General features: G+C 38.0%; 1 protein-coding gene across 4 annotated transcripts in view; it reads right to left on the bottom strand.

The window, feature by feature from the left end:
* The window catches only part of MAP3K15 (mitogen-activated protein kinase kinase kinase 15), an 81,858-nt gene that overhangs the window by 53,129 nt on the left and 12,798 nt on the right, over window positions 1-15,931 (bottom strand). For 2 of the 4 annotated variants that reach the window (XM_027886736.1, XM_027886735.1), the window contains exon 2: window positions 2,647-2,786. The exons of the other annotated variants lie outside the window; for them this stretch is intronic. In XM_027886736.1, the coding sequence (XP_027742537.1) occupies window positions 2,647-2,786 (140 nt within the window). The remainder of the gene's footprint in view (window positions 1-2,646; window positions 2,787-15,931) is intronic. 4 annotated transcript variants of the gene reach the window in all.

Genomic DNA, 15,931 nt, shown 5'->3' with positions numbered 1-15,931 from the left:
TCCATGCTACAAATATCAGACACAGACTTGTTTCTAAATAAGGTTATCAATATAATTTAATGGAATGTGCTCTGAAAACCTAAGGTGATTCTGCTTAGCAACTTCTCATCTGAAAGCCTGAAATCCACTTGGACTGCACAGAAATGATCATGCTCATGTACCCTTTTCCTCAACAATAGACAACATATCAGGGGCCATCTAAGAGATTTAGTTCCGCAAATGTGACTCTCTTGACACCCAGATTACATAATCTTTTATGTCCTCAGAACCAGGATGTTTTGGAAAGAACACTAGTGAAACTAAAGAGACAACTCCTGGGACAATCTCAGGATGGGTCATAAGAGATAATCTACACAAAGTCAGGCTGCCTGAACTTCACAGATCTTCAGCAGAAGTAACAGCAGACATGAATACTGCCTTTGTAACCACTCCTAAGAGGTGTGCACAGCAACCTAGATCCAAACAAAGTAATAAATTCCTGAAGGGAAGCAAAAAAGTCCTGACCAAATTAGTCATAAACTTGAGAACAAAGAAACATCGGCAGATGATCAAAACCACAGAATTACTCATTAATTTGAAACTCTTTAAGCCCAATAAAACACATCAGAACATAAGTGATGGAAGGCTTAGACATCTGAAATATCACATATCTGAAATTTAACATCTACCTAGCTAAGCAAGTATCTCCAATAGAGCCTTAGATCTTTATCTGCAGGGAGAAATTAACTCTTCTGAAACTACCTGAAACTCTGTGAAATATTTCAAATACCCCAAGAACAATCCCTGCCTATCTTCTGAAGCATTCCTAAGAAAGCTGCATTAGGGTATTTGAATGCTACCCAATACTGAACTGGGGCTCAGTTGCTTAAGAGATACCAAGGACAGCAAGGTAGGACTGAACCCTGAACCAGTGCCCTGCTTACACTACTCCAGCACTTGATACAGATACTTGGTTCCAGCAACTCAAATCAAGCCTTATGATCACACAGTAAGATAAGCCAGGGACCTATGTAGGCCAAAGAGGTCACGCAAACAACTGAGAGATGAGGAAGATATCAGTGCCACTGACAGAGGCACTGAAGAAGAGAGACAAAGACAGATAATAGCTTTTCTAGTTTTAAGTGACCCAGTCATGTTCCAGTGTTCCCAGCTCCCAAGGTTTGAGCTTTACATCCTCAGAAAAAAAAGCCTTACAACTGACAGTGTAAAGACTTGCAAGTTCTGACAACAATCAATCTGAAGATCCAACCGGATGGATGTAATCTTGGAGATCATTCAGCACTCCAGTTATGGAGCAGGTGCTTGAGTATGTGCTTGGCACCAAGTGCAGAAATCAAAGCCATCCTCACCGGGCAGCGAAAAATAGAAGATGATTAACCTGTGCTTCCCAAACTTGGGAACATCCCTGGGAGAACAAAGTTGGTCAGAACACCTGAATGACAGCATAAAAGAAAGACAGGAGTGTGCTGATGAAAAATAAAAATGAAATATTTAATTGCAGTCCGATGCATTACCCATACAGGATGACAAGCTGTATTCCTGAGCCCATCCAGATTAGCTGGAGGAAAGGAAGACATGCCAGTCATACCTTAGCTCATATCTGTATGGAAAACCTCTTGGAGCAAGAGTGTGAGAGGCTCCAATTCTTAAACGCTTGTGACTCCAAGTCACATGGAATGTGAATGTGTATGTGGACCACTGCAGGGAGAAACAAAGTATGGGATATTAAATACATGAGAGTAAAATCAGTGACATTGAGACCAGAAAGGATGAATGAGAAGTTGTGACAGAACGGAGTTTCTCTGGGGAAAAAAGGACACTTAAACAAAATAACAATATTCTTGCAAGATCAAGAGAGGCTGGAGAACTCCAAAAAGGATTTTTGGACATTGATGGTGTGCAAAAAGCAAGGGGCAATAACTCAAAATAAAGAAAAAGCCAACAAAGCAAGAACAGTGCTGCCCTCAGTGAACATAGCAAGAAAATGAATGATATTAAAAGCAGAAACAGATGATACAGAGGATAAAAGTCTAAATGTGACTTAAAATAAAGAGAACCTGCAATGAGAAAGGCAGAGACATCCACAACCTATGACTTGCATCCAGAACAGCAGTTTCAGGACTTAAGTGTATAGCATGTATTATCCTACTATAAAAAATGAACAACAGCCCTATAAAAAGATTTGGCAAGGATCTCTTTTTTTATCTTCAAACAGCAATAAAAAGGAGATTCCTGTAGTTTTAGCTGCTCAGCACCTAGGGAATACACACCTCGTGAGAGAAGTGCTTCAATGACGGGTAGGTTGCAATACAGCCCTTGTTCAAGTGTCCTTCTAACACAAACCTTAATTTTTTTTTTACATAAGCAAAGAGGAAAAAGAAGGAAAAATCAGACCTGCACTCTCACGTCCAAGTCTAACCATCTGAAGCAAAATCAGTACTACACCATGGAATTTTTCTTATAAAAACCCTTTTATACTGTTCTAATTATTACTATTTTTGCTAGCTCGTTTTTTCTTATCACGATTCTCTCATGTAGCTATCAGGAAATCATTCAGTGGAAGTTTCAGAGAAACACAAACATTTGTAGACTCAAGTATTTAAAGATATTTCTGAAATGAAGCACATTTTCAAGTGAGAGCCTTACTTTGAGAGACTGAGCAGTGTCAGCATCAGTGTCATGGTAAAGTATAACATTATTAGCCATGTCAAAGCTTTCACGCACGCCAAGGTGGTAGAACAGGGATGGTTGCTTGGAAATATCACTCATGTCCACAACTGCAACATCTGAAATGAGAGAAGTGGAAAAGAAAATGCTAAAAAATAATAATCTTAAAACCAACTTTATTCTTACACAGGATTTAAAACAAATCCTGAAATTACATGTACATTTGGGAAAGACAAAATCAACATATTCAATAAGGATTATTTCTTCATGGTAAATTTTAACATGAGAGAGGTAAATTATACCATCCATATAAAAGACATGAACCTACTCATTAAACTATCACAGTGTTACAGTAACTGAGAGGCACAGTTTCTGAATTCTGCTGGAGGTTTGGAAATTACTGCATCAGGAATGGCCTAGGAGAAGAAGCAGTTTTGCACTTGCTCTCTGATCCAGGCCTGACAGCCTGAATACCCAACAGGACAGAAATCTCCAAATGTTCTGGTGGAACCTCTAAGAATAACAATGCAGAAGAAAATTAGGGAAAACGGTCAGACCAAGTTTATCTTAAGAAGCTAAGGTTTGAAGAATGGGAAATTCCTAAACAGTAGAAAAAGAAATGACTGTGAAAGTTGACTCTTAAAAGCTACAGGCACGATGTTGAAGATGGAGGGTGCAGGAAGGAGGGAATTCAAGCACAAGTAGCCAGAACAAGACCTCTGCTGCTCTTGATTAGTATTGCAGTCAGAAATGGAAGTTAAAATGTTTACATCAGTGGAAGATGAGCCATATAGAGAGTTAAACAGAAATACCCCATACTACGCAGAATCGCTGACATACAGGTAAAAGATTCTGAGTTCATCATTTTATTCTCACATAAATCTAAAGGCCAGTACAGAGAGGGGGTAACTGGAGGACACTTAATGGTGAGTTAAGATTCCTTGATCCTTATATCCTACAGCTACTTAGGAAAATTTTGCTTTAAAGCTTTTTAAAAAGGTCTGTATCTGTATGTCTGTCTGCTTTCACCACTATGGGATAGACAGATGAACTTAAATCTAAGTATTCATAAGACTAGAGCCTTGGCATTGAAACCAGAGGGTAGTCTGAGGTTCAAAACAGATTGCAGAGACTCAGTGTAGCTGGGCAGTAAATCCTATATCTCTGAAGGGGTACAGACAGTGTCTGTACAGACGGGGAAAGACAGAGAAGGGTGAGCTGCTAGTAAACAAGAAAGCTAAAAGCAGGTCTGATGGCTCAGACCCAAATGCAGCAGTCAGTTAACCTTGGAGTCACCAAGGTTACACACCACAAGAATCAATAGTACATACTTAGTATGCAAGTTCTTGGAAAAACCTGCAATGAATATACACTCCTGTACAATTCCATCAGGCTATTCTAACATACCACACAGGGGTCAGCCAGTCCCTCTGGTTACTAGGAAACTCCTGTTGAAGCACAAGGAACGTTCTGCATTCAAACACCTGCCTTAAGACTAAAACATCACCATTAAAGAGAAAAAAAAAAAAAAAGAAAGAAAAAGAACCAAACCAAAAGACCCCAAATCCCCAAACCCAATAAAATGCACAAAAATCCAAACATGCCTTCCCCCCACCCCACCAAAGAAACAAAATCCCAACATGAAGTCATGGCATGAAAAAATCCTCTCATTCCTAAGCAACCTCAAATCCTACACCATCTGCTGATGACCTTTCCAGTTCCTGTTCAGCCACCTCTACACAGCATGGACAAAATTCTGAGAGTATTGCACACTGTAGGATCACATCAACTGAGAAAGACTGAAGAAGTAAACCCCAGCTCCATAAACACAACCACATCTAGATTACCCCAATATTACAAAATCATTTGGAAAACATTAATAATCAGTAAAGCAAGAGTTAGGAGAAATTAAAAAGCAGACAGATAATCAAATACCATATAGGGAAAAATATTAGGAGCTTGTGTGGTTTGCAGTGCTTGTATAAACTGATTTTAGGCAACCAGAGTGCTGTGAAATCAAAATCACCATCCTGGTAAGAGAATTCAGACAATGGGTTCACACAGTGTGCAGATATTGCATTTTACAATACAATGTGAGCAATGATTTGGAACAAAGTTCACTGAAACAAGGCTATACATGGTTCATTGCCACATCTGGTTTACAATGATACTTGTCTTCAGTTGATTGCTGCTCCCTAACAACGTAAGTGGTATCAAAAATACATTAAATAGACATAAGAACAGAAGTGAGCACCTGCATTAAAAAGGATAATTATTCATCACTTAGATATTAGTTCAGACTGATAAAAGAAGATTTATGAGAATGAGTTTTTCTTGCTTATTTATGTCTCACAAACAGGTATGAATAAGACAAAACACATTAAAAATAAAAGAAATTGAAGAGTAGCAGAGATGACAACGATATCACAAAAATAGGCATGCAAGTGAAAAAAAGCCCCAGGAAGAAAATTGAGCTGATTCGGTCTGGTCATGGAAATCAAGGGATGACACAGAAGTAAATGACAGCAGACAGAAGCAGAGCATCAGAAGTGCTTGTGGCTGTGGGCTAGAGCAGAGATGAGAAGCTGCATTCCCACAGAGCTCTCCAAGCCCTCCTCCAGCAGTAACAGCAGCAGGCTTGGAGCAGGCAGGAAAGAGATCTACTTACAAACCAGCTTTACTAATGTGCTATTGAAATGTAGCTTGAATCCAGTGGGCCCCAAAATAATGCAAATTTGGATGGAGAAGAGATGAACAAGAGTAAACACTTATTAAAGAAGTAGAACCCTAGGATGTATCCTGTGCATGGTGTGCCAGAGCACACTGTCCAATGTCACTGGACACTGGGTCTAAGCACACTCCCCATCCCTGCTGCTTTCAGGGGTACATCTCTCTCCTGGACGTAAGGCAGTTTTGTGAATCCTTCAGTGAATATGTGCCATCAGAAATATCACAATTATTTCTGTTTCAATTGTCTTGTATTTTACTTGTGATTTACACTACAATTTTTCATTTAGAGTTCTTTAAACACAGACTGGGGGCCCTGTACTTCAACCACGTATTTAGTATGACTGATAAGAGAGAGAGAAGAATTCCCTTAAACTTCCTGAGCCACATAAAAAGAAATACTACAACTCTAGTGCCTGCTTTGCACATCTTGATTTATGAATAGAAACATATGTCAATCAGACTTCATCCTCAACTCCCATCCTCCATTACAGGAGAGCCTGTTCAGCCAAATATACTTCCGGACTACCTTTCCAGATTTAGGTTCAACCTCCTCCATCAGACAAGTGTGAAGAAAGAGCTAATGCCAACTTTTACCAAATCTTACAATGCATGAGAAATCTTATGTAATAATGAAACATTTAATGCAGATTTAGATGACCAACAGATATGGTTCCCTATGTTCAGAAGGAAAGATAGAAGGGGAAGGCACAGCCCTTCTGTAAAGACAGAAAGTTTCCAAGTGAAGCCCAAAGATCTATACAATGCATCCACCAGAGGGTGTGGAGGGGTGGGGATGTGCTTAATGTTGCATATGACCAATTTTGGATGATCTGGAACAGAGCATTTAAACTTACTGCTTTTTTTCTGCAGCAGCAACTAATGTTAAAAAAGAACATACTCCTAAAAATGTGTCCTCCTCCATTTCTTGAGCATAACAGATATTTTCAATTCTTTTTATTCTCTAATAGTTGCATATAAAACTATTTTCTTTCTGAAAACAGTTCATTTTTGTCACAAACTCCCAAACTGATCTCCCTTTATTGAGTATCTGTAGTTCATTTGTCTGGGTTTTGTTTGTCTCCATCATAAAATGATTACGCTATGTGTGTACTTTCAGTGCATTAAGGCAATTCATCAATATTCCTTGCACAATCTTGATTAGGTCTCTGCATTGTTGTAGCAGATGACACATCAGTAATTTCTTATACTACAGTGTACAGATTTTAACACTAGTGAGAGAGACCAGACAACTGAAATGAAGATTAGATATCATTAATTGTGCTAAAACAAGCGACTATAAATCGTATAAATAATTCAACAGGAAAAACATTATTACAGGTGTTAAAACCACAGGACTGATTTCTCTGACATGCACCCAAAGGCATCACGTAACGTAATGATCTTAACCAAATCACAAGTCTTCACATGGCTGTTCTGTGATTTATGGTGTTGTTAGCAAAACCAAAAGGACAATTTTGGCACCAGGTGTTGGGATCTGTAAGTGAAAAAGTAGTAAATGGGAGAAAATTAGTAACAAGCCTGAAATATGTTGAAAGTTGAATGGAATCTAGGAAGCCTAACAAAAAAAAAAAAAATTCAAAAAAAGTCTGTACTGCTTTCAACTTCTCATCTAAGACTCCATCCAGCCTTATCCATATGAAGAACAAGAACTTTACTCCATTATTATGGATTCATCATTTTACAGTTTTTAGAAATTTTCTATACATAACCAATTTCAAAAAAATCCCCAAACTTAGCATGCTCATAGAAACCTTACTGGAGGAAAATGCAGAACTCTGCTCCTTGTTATTCACTAACATCCTGCAAATTATGAATCCTCATATTAGTATTGCTTCAGATTATTGGCTATTTGCATCAGTGTCCTTCATAGTTAGCAAGTAAACAAACGTATTATTCCTTTAAATCCACTGGAGGAAACTAGTAAGTTCTTCAGAAGAAAAACAATGGCAAAGAAATAAAAAATCCTTAATTCAGGATGTGTATTCGTTTCCTTTTCTGCATGGTCCTTTAAAGGAGAAAATACCAAAGTTTTTATAAGGCAACAATTATGGTAAAATGGTGTATTTGAAAACCAGGAACCCTTTGCATCTTTCAGTTAAGCTAAAGCAAAAGGCACACCACTCTCAACTTTAATACACCCCATACTCCCAGAAACTGGGGGAGGGAATAGCTCAAGGCAACAAAGCACATTAGTTGTAAATAAGTTGTAATCAAGAGACCTCCTGAAGTAATATTTCAGCATGTTTTTATACCAGCAAACTGCCAGTGCCTTCCATTAGATCCTAAGCACAGGCCAATGTTAATGTAACACCACTGTCAACATTCGTGCTGCTATTATGACTCTCCTAATGATTCAAGTTTTATTAAAATCTTACTGCTCTAAAATCATGTTATTCTATAAAAATCTGCTTTTCTTAAAAAAAAAAAAACTGTTCCAATCACAATCACATTCTAAAATACAACATTAAAACTAAAGTTGCCTTAGAAACTAAAACACCCATAAAACGTAAAGATGCAACTTTTTTTCTAAAGTTAGGTATTTCTGATATTTCAATTCAACCTCTTCAAGTTTGCAGTATTATAGAATGAACTTTGCTAACTTCATTGGTTTGCTATAGCACCAGAATTGGTCAGAAAAATAAAAAACAACTAGATTTATCCTGCAATGCAGACTTGCATATATTATAACCACATTAAATACCATTTTAAAAACCATTTCATCTATTTCAGACTAAGCTTAACAACTTTTAGATTAAAACCAAGTGCTGCACTTCTGTATAAATACTAAAATTAAAATTAACTGTTACAGTTTAGAAATTGCTTATAAAGCACCCTTAAGAAAGATGCTCGTTCTTACAATTTGTAATCAACTTTTGCACAAGAATTCAGCTGTGGCTGGTGTTTGACTACAAGTTTCAGCCTGCTCCTTACTTCAGAAAATGAAACACAAGCACGCAAAACTGCATGTCTGAAACTTTTCGATGCAGTGAGGGCACTTCCTTTGGAAGGGTTGTTTAGTTCACAGGCCAAAGGAAGCGACTCAAAGAACAGGAAACTTAAGAATTAAATTAGTTATGAATCATCATATTAATCTGGGAAAAAAGATTTCCTTCTGTTCACAGATAGTAAGCACTAAAGGCAAAAAAAGGTTATATTTTCAGATTTTATTAATGACATCAAACACAAATTGGAGAAAGAAGGCAACTTGAATACTGGCCAAATAATTTTTAATTCACTATTTTAAAATTTTTATTATCTCAAGAAGACCACAGAGAGAATTTGATTCCAACTGTGGTATAATACCCATACATATACACTCTGACTATAAAATGAAGTAAAATCTAAACTTAGATATATCTCCCTTTTGAAAGCTCCAACAGATTTGTTAAGCACTTTAAGAATTCTGAAAACCTGGTCATCAAATGGGAAAAATTCTGAAATGTGTTTTTCCATGGTTTGCCTGTTCGCTCAGGAAAACAGAAGAACTGTTGTAAAGTGGCAATTTCAGACTTGTGTTATTTTACCAAAAAGGAGGGCAACACCTCTATCTGTGTTCTCAGACTGTGCTTGTCATTTGCCTTTTACTTAGTTGTGCCTTTAATCTTTCCTTCCTCTGTCACAGGTTTTATGTTACGAAATCACCTACTGGTGAGAAAAGCCACCATGTATCGATTCTGCTCCTCCCATCCCGCGAAATGGAAGGCGACCAAAAAAGCATTTAACAACTGAGGGCCTTCTAAAAGCCAACATTCTTAGAACCACAAACACAAGCGGGAAAGTCAGACCTTTCTTTTGCATTTCCTCCTTCCTGCATGTCAAATCTTGCTCTGGAAAGTGGTTTCACATCCTTCCCATGAATTCACTCTGCTCAGTGCTGAAGAAGTCATTTTAACTATGTATTAACTGAGCAGAAGTAGCCTTCTTGTCTAAGAAAGTCAGCTATTAAATAACTTTCCTGAAAGAATCAGGCAAAGCCAGAGCCCAGCTATTCCTAGGAAATTGAAAAACTTTAATTTTTCAGATGAGTCTTTCCACTAGCCAGAAGCATTACTAACTGCAGCAGTTCAAATGATTGCTTTGCTCCACTTAACATACAACACATTAAAACTGGCAGACTCCCACCTCCAGAGACAAATCTGGGAACAGCTGTGTCAAGGCAAGTGGTCCAACCGGCCTTTGTGTGGAAAGCGGACCCATCCACGCAGAGGAGGAGGAACAGCTGACACCCAAATCTGTTTCCAGCCATAGCATTTGGGTGCATATTAGAAAGTCCTTTAATGTGGCCCAGCGAGGTATCTCCTCCTTCCTACGTACCTAAAAAGTCTGGAGCACTCAAGCTCAATCCTCTCACCTCTCAAGGCAAAAAGCATGTTTTAAACTACCAGAATAGTTAAAATTGACCAAGCAAAGTTGTAACCTCGATTACAGTCTGAAAGTGGAGGTAACAAAGCTGGTGCTCTTGTTTTTCATGCACAGATCACAAAAATGCCTCAAACGGCCTCCATTCAAACCACTGGGAGAACACCCAGCGGTCTGAAATGGCAGAGCAAGGAGCACTTTTTGGACAGCCATCCTGTAGGTGATGAAAGGTGAAGTCCAAAGAAGCAGCCAACAGAATAATCCAGTGTAGAAGAAAGTGAGGCACAAGTAGATAGAATGAAACCAGTAATGAATGCAATCAGCACAGCAACATGTACACAGAGCCTGACAGCATTTTAATGTAGGTAAGAAATACAAAAAACATATTTATTTTAAGTATTTACTTGAGTCATAAGCAGAAAGAAATTTCTTGTTCTTGAGATGGGTTCTCACCTGAAACCTTTTGTCTTTTTGATTTTGAATACTAACTTTGGCAACATTTGGGAATTTTAATCTTAGGCTCTCTTAGTAATGTATGACATTATAACTTGCACTGGCAAACCCCACGCAGCAAAATCAACCTTCAGCACACAGTGGACATCAGACAACCATCCAAAATAACAGGACAGTCGAGATTGAGGGGCCAGTGCTCCTCTCTGGCTTTCATAATTTTGTATCCAAACCCATTTCATACAAAAAACTCCAGAACAGGGTTACATTCAGACCCAAACATTAATCATGTTAGTGCCGTGGTGTTACTTTACAGTTGTACTCAGATACTGCATCTTTCATCTGTCCTTTGGTACGTGGAACCCACACTAAGAATAGAACTAGAACATATTTTTCATGCTTCAGTGGCATTTATTGCAACTCAGGAGACACCAGTATCTAAAACTACTCATTTTTTCAAACTACAACAAAGTATTTATGCCGTATTTATAATTGATACATACTCCTTAAATCAAAATATCCATTCCAAAAATTGAATCACCCAAGAAACTGCGCTTTAGTTAAAAGGAACAGAACAAATTACAGGAGGTGAACAAAACTGCCAGTTCTAGGAGTTGATCTGTAACCTGAGTTCTCATTTGTTTTTATGTTTTGGGGTTTCCTTATTCATTAGATATATCATCCAAAGCTTTTCAATTTTTTACTCCGCACTTGCTTATTAGGAACTTTTTTGTTAAATGGAAGCAAGGATTATTCCAGCAACCTTCAATACCAAAAGCAAAAGCTTTAAGAAACATTTTAGATACTTCTTAATTACAACTGAATTCACAGCAAAATTCAGTTTCAAACAAAGCAATATGCTACATTAAAATAAGAAGGCTGATCTAGAAAAGCGAAAGTTGTGTAAAGAGCATGCCTACACTAATTATTTCTTTATCTTATCTTTAAAGCGAGTCTCTCAGACTCTGCCAAATCAGAATACAACCAGCACCCACAAGAACTGGTGTGGGAAGAAAAGCAATGCAATTAATGTAACACATAGGGCATCCAAACATAGAATGCCTTTTTAATGCTTTTGCACAAGTATGGAGGAGAAAAATACTGTATGACTGGAACAGTAAAACAACTGAAAGTGACCTGTAATTCAGAACAGAGTATAAAACTTTTTTTTTTTGCAGTTGGCAGTTTAGAGAAAGAAGGAAACAACTAATCCTCAAAGAACTCTTCCTGCAATATTGAATTGCAGAAGTAAGGAAACATACAATTCACTGTAAACAATGTAGGCCTAAGCTTAGAAGTTGCTTAATGTTTTCCCTGACAAAGCTTTGCTTTCGGTTCCTTTTTAACTTTGCCAGTCTTTGCTTCAGGTTGTTGGGTTTGGTTTTTTCTTTATAAGAGATTTACTTAAAACCAACTCAGTCGTTTTGAGACTGTACTGGAGAACTTATTTTTCTGGCCAACGTTAAACATCCTCTCATGCCAAGTTAAAAAGCCTCAGTGCTTCCAAGCAGAAAACCAGAAATGTGTCAGGTGGGTCGGGCTGCTTGGAAGTACTCCTTTAGCCTCATGAAATGCTCTTGTTCCAAAGCAAAGTTATCAGCAGTGAGTTGGTCAGTCACGAGGGAGATGTTTGGACCTAGATCAGTCAGTCCTCATTGTCAAGGCAGAGAGAGGAAAAGCACTTCAGAGCACCGTTCCTCTCATCTGTCAGACACCTACTTCAGGATGAGATGAACTGCAGGCCAGAAGTGCCTGTTTCTCCCCATTAGCTGAGAAGGGAGTCCAAGCGACTGCAGACACACAGACTGGAGGTGTTCAGTGCTGTGACAGCCCTTCTGTGAAGCCTCACAGCTCTGCGTGGAAGAATTTCATGAACTATTAAGGCATTTCAGTCAAGAATGATATAATCTCAGCAGGTAGATGTTCCCATCAACCAAATGGTAGCCCATGGAGAAGGACTACAGGGCTTTCTCATCACTACTTTCCTCACAGTTTTTCTACCTGTGAGAAAGAAAAAGAAGGACTGTCACAATTCAAACCCTCACCTAAGATTTCCAAAGAAGTCTCTGAAACACCTAACTCTTGTTTGAGTTTTCCATAAATTGCAAGTTCATTTCTGAATCCCAACTTACAATGTTGTTTATTTTGGCACTCAATAAATATTATATAACTGCAGGGATGACTGTTCTTTAAGAGGTATTTTTGTATCTGCTATCCCAGTCCAGAGTGTTTTCTGCAACTCATATAAACTGATTGTTTAATTATATTGGCATATTGACTATAATCTCCTGGCCTATGGATGAAGTTTATACAGAAGTTAAATTCTCAGTAAAATTACCTTTAAGACAAATACAAGTACAACATTTCCCTGTAAGGCACTGACATTCACACTAAAGCGAGTAACACATTTTACCTTCTTTTTCATTTTATTTTACTTCTTCCTTCCATACCACAGATTGTGAAGTCCCAGGAACAACATAAACTCAAGTGTGAGGGAGATAACTCACACTGGTGAGAGAGATTACAGTAAAAAGGAGAATGTTCACACATACGGTCACTGGAAACTCACCCAGCACCCACCCCTTCACACAGCCCCCCTTCCTTGAGGAAGGACTGTAAAAATTCACCCACTCTAGGACCACAAGCAGTCAGATATCTTCAGTTACCGACCACAAACACTTCAGATGGGTCCTACCAAAACCTACGCACAACTAACAAATTAATTATGAGAGTTGTGACACGCACAAGAGATCAATATTTATATCATTTCTTTGTAAAATTACACCCTTCAAGCTCCCAGGTTAGGAACTGAGAGAGATCTCATCACTTGGATCCTGGCCATTTCAGCGGTTCCGTGGCTCAGGCTGATGAATGCCTATGCCTGCCTGTGACTCCCACCTCTTTCCCATGACCCACAGTCTCCGATTCCTTCTCTCACCATTCTGTTCTCTCCTTATCCCTCAGCCTATATTTAACTTGGCAATTTCTGGCTAACTCAGTGACAGCACAATAGCAGACAGAATCTGCTCTGTCACTGCAGCTAATCAGTCCTGTGAGAGGTATCAGCTACCAGCTGCACAACAGCCTTCCAGAAAAGTACTTTATGAAACAACAATTGAAAAAAATGAAGGTTAAAAACTTAATTTCATGAAAACTCACTTTTTACACATTTTTACACATTTGCATCTCTAACTGAAAAATCCAATTCTGTTACTACAAAAAGACTCAATGCTGACACAGTACACACACTAACATCTCTTATAGTCATCCCCACTGTATTATGATCATATTTCATGAGTGTCAAAACGAAGTACTCAGATTTACAATGACTGTTATTTAAACCTTGCAAACATGTACCCAACAGAAGTAAAACAGAAAAAAAAAGACAAAGCAATTTGCTACTTGCAGGTTGACTTTCATCACTTGATCACATATACTGTAAAAAGCAACATCTATTAACCACTGTAAGTTTCAGGATAAACAGTCCTTCCTAGAGTGAAATACTCTATCAGAGTGGTAAAGACAGGTAGTAATACCGACTACCTATCTATTGTTAAAAAATGCTGAAGAATCTTAACATTCCAATAAACTTTATCAAATACAGTTGTGCTGAGTTTGTCTGAGATAGAGTTCATTTTCTTTCTTTTTAATTACAATTTTAAACCCTATGGCCTGGTCCAAGGGGAGAAGGGGTGGAGATTGTAATGCATCTACCTTTAAATTGCTGCAACCACGATTTGAGTTCCATGTTGTAGGAATTGCTACGGCAGGAACCACTGCAGGAAAAAGGTTACAAGAACTAGGCAAATGAAGATTCCACAAGTCACTCACCTCTCACTTTTTCTCAAATTCATTATTACTGAAAGGCTCCCAAAATCTATGTATCCAGGACACTACAAAAAAACTTACCTATCATAGACAATCTGAGAAAAATACCTGTTCAATAATTTTCCCTGCTCTAAGTATATTCAGAATTTTCAGAGAGATGCTAGACAGCCATAGTGAGTAGATGTCCCACATACATACTGTTCACTATGCCAAGTCATTAAGGATAACACTATTTCCTATAATTTTTCTGCAAGCCAAAGAGCCTACTAATTCTACAGGATCTGACATTTTTCTGCCCTATTTAATATCAGAGAAGAAAAGAAATAGCAGAGTAAATTAAAAACAGGCACTTCACACTTCCCTGCTGCACTCACAGTGTGCCAAGCCTCACATGAGACTGTTTCCATGAAATGCACCAGAGCGCAGCCAGCCGAGAGCTCACAGAAAAATCACCCCAAGCTTGACCCTAATTTGAACCTTGTCTGCAATTAGGGGGGAAAACGAGAAAGATGAACTTTATTTAACTTTTTCTGCACCTCTGCACTTCCTCCGCTGGGTCATAAAAGGTAGTGAAAGAGAATGAAGTATAGAGAAAAAGGTTGTGTAACGCCATAACCTGACCTAAGCAAAATTAAGGAGAGTATGAAATTCAACAAGAAAGGTTGTCCCTTCCTCCCTGACTGCAGGCAAATCAATTTCTAGGCCAAGGAGATTTAGATAAGCTTCAAACTTTTAGACATTTATCCAAACTAAATCACTTGAGAGTCATCCATCATTTAATGCTGAATACCTTGGCTGGGTAACAGAAAAAAAAATGCCTAATCTGCACATCTCCCACAGGTCACACACTGGTCAACAATATGCATTAAGAAAAATTGGGAAAAATAAAATCATGCTGAGCTTTATCTTCTTGTCAAAGAAATGCAAGATATAAGAACAGTAATCAAAATAAAAGGAACTAAAATAGAAAGAAATATATTTCAGTACAGTAAAGCTCATAAGCCTGGGTTAAACTAAACACCTTTATTCTCTTCTTTAAGAATTAAAAATACAGCATATGAAAATAAATGAGACTTTCCTACTATGAACCTGTTACTTTTTCCCAAATTTTTTTTTTTTAAAACAAACATCAAGAGATATCTCCATCATTACCACTCAGAACTTTTATGTACCAAACTGAGGTATCCCAACTCATAACTAGATTACAGATTTCCTCTTTATGTTGACAGACACCCAGACTGTCAATTAGGACCCATATAAAAGCACAGTAAGTTACACACAGAGAAAATGTTCATTGAGGAAAGGCAGTATTATTAAAGTGTAAAAGCTTATTAACATAATTTACATAAATCCATAGCATCCTCCGTGAGCCAAGACACTTGCACTCACACACAGATAGAGTTCTTATTATTCCAGATGTTGGGCAGATGTGGATTCAATCTGCTATTTTTAGCTTTACTGTAAACAGTACAAGCTTTAAGTGCCAGCCTAAAACACTGCATGTACCCCTAACACTGCAATTTAAAAAATGGGCAGCCTTCATTAAAAAATGAGAAAGATCTATTTCAAGACACTACATAGAGATCAATAAAGTCCAGAATCTTAGTACAAGCTGGTCTTTCCAGAGCAAGTCATAACCATTATCTACTTAATCTTTAACTATCCTATAAATACAGCTCACATTATGTAGATAGAGAGTATTAAACATGATCACAGCTTCTCTGTTATCACAACGGATCCGTTCTAGATTTCCCTGGGGTCTCTACAGAGTCAAAGGAGTAATTCATACTTCCAAATGCTGGTTCATCAAACACAATGAATCACATGAAATTTTGATTTTACAACAAGCCTCTAAACATAGTCTCCAGCATTCAGT

This window comes from Empidonax traillii, unplaced genomic scaffold (assembly GCF_003031625.1).
Source record: "Empidonax traillii isolate 1590-97213 ecotype Southwest subspecies unplaced genomic scaffold, ASM303162v1 scaffold194:size798623, whole genome shotgun sequence".
In the NCBI taxonomy this organism is placed as follows: Eukaryota; Metazoa; Chordata; class Aves; order Passeriformes; family Tyrannidae; genus Empidonax; species Empidonax traillii.
The sequence above is the reverse complement of the archived record's forward strand: the minus strand, read 5'-3'. Positions and strand labels throughout refer to the sequence as shown.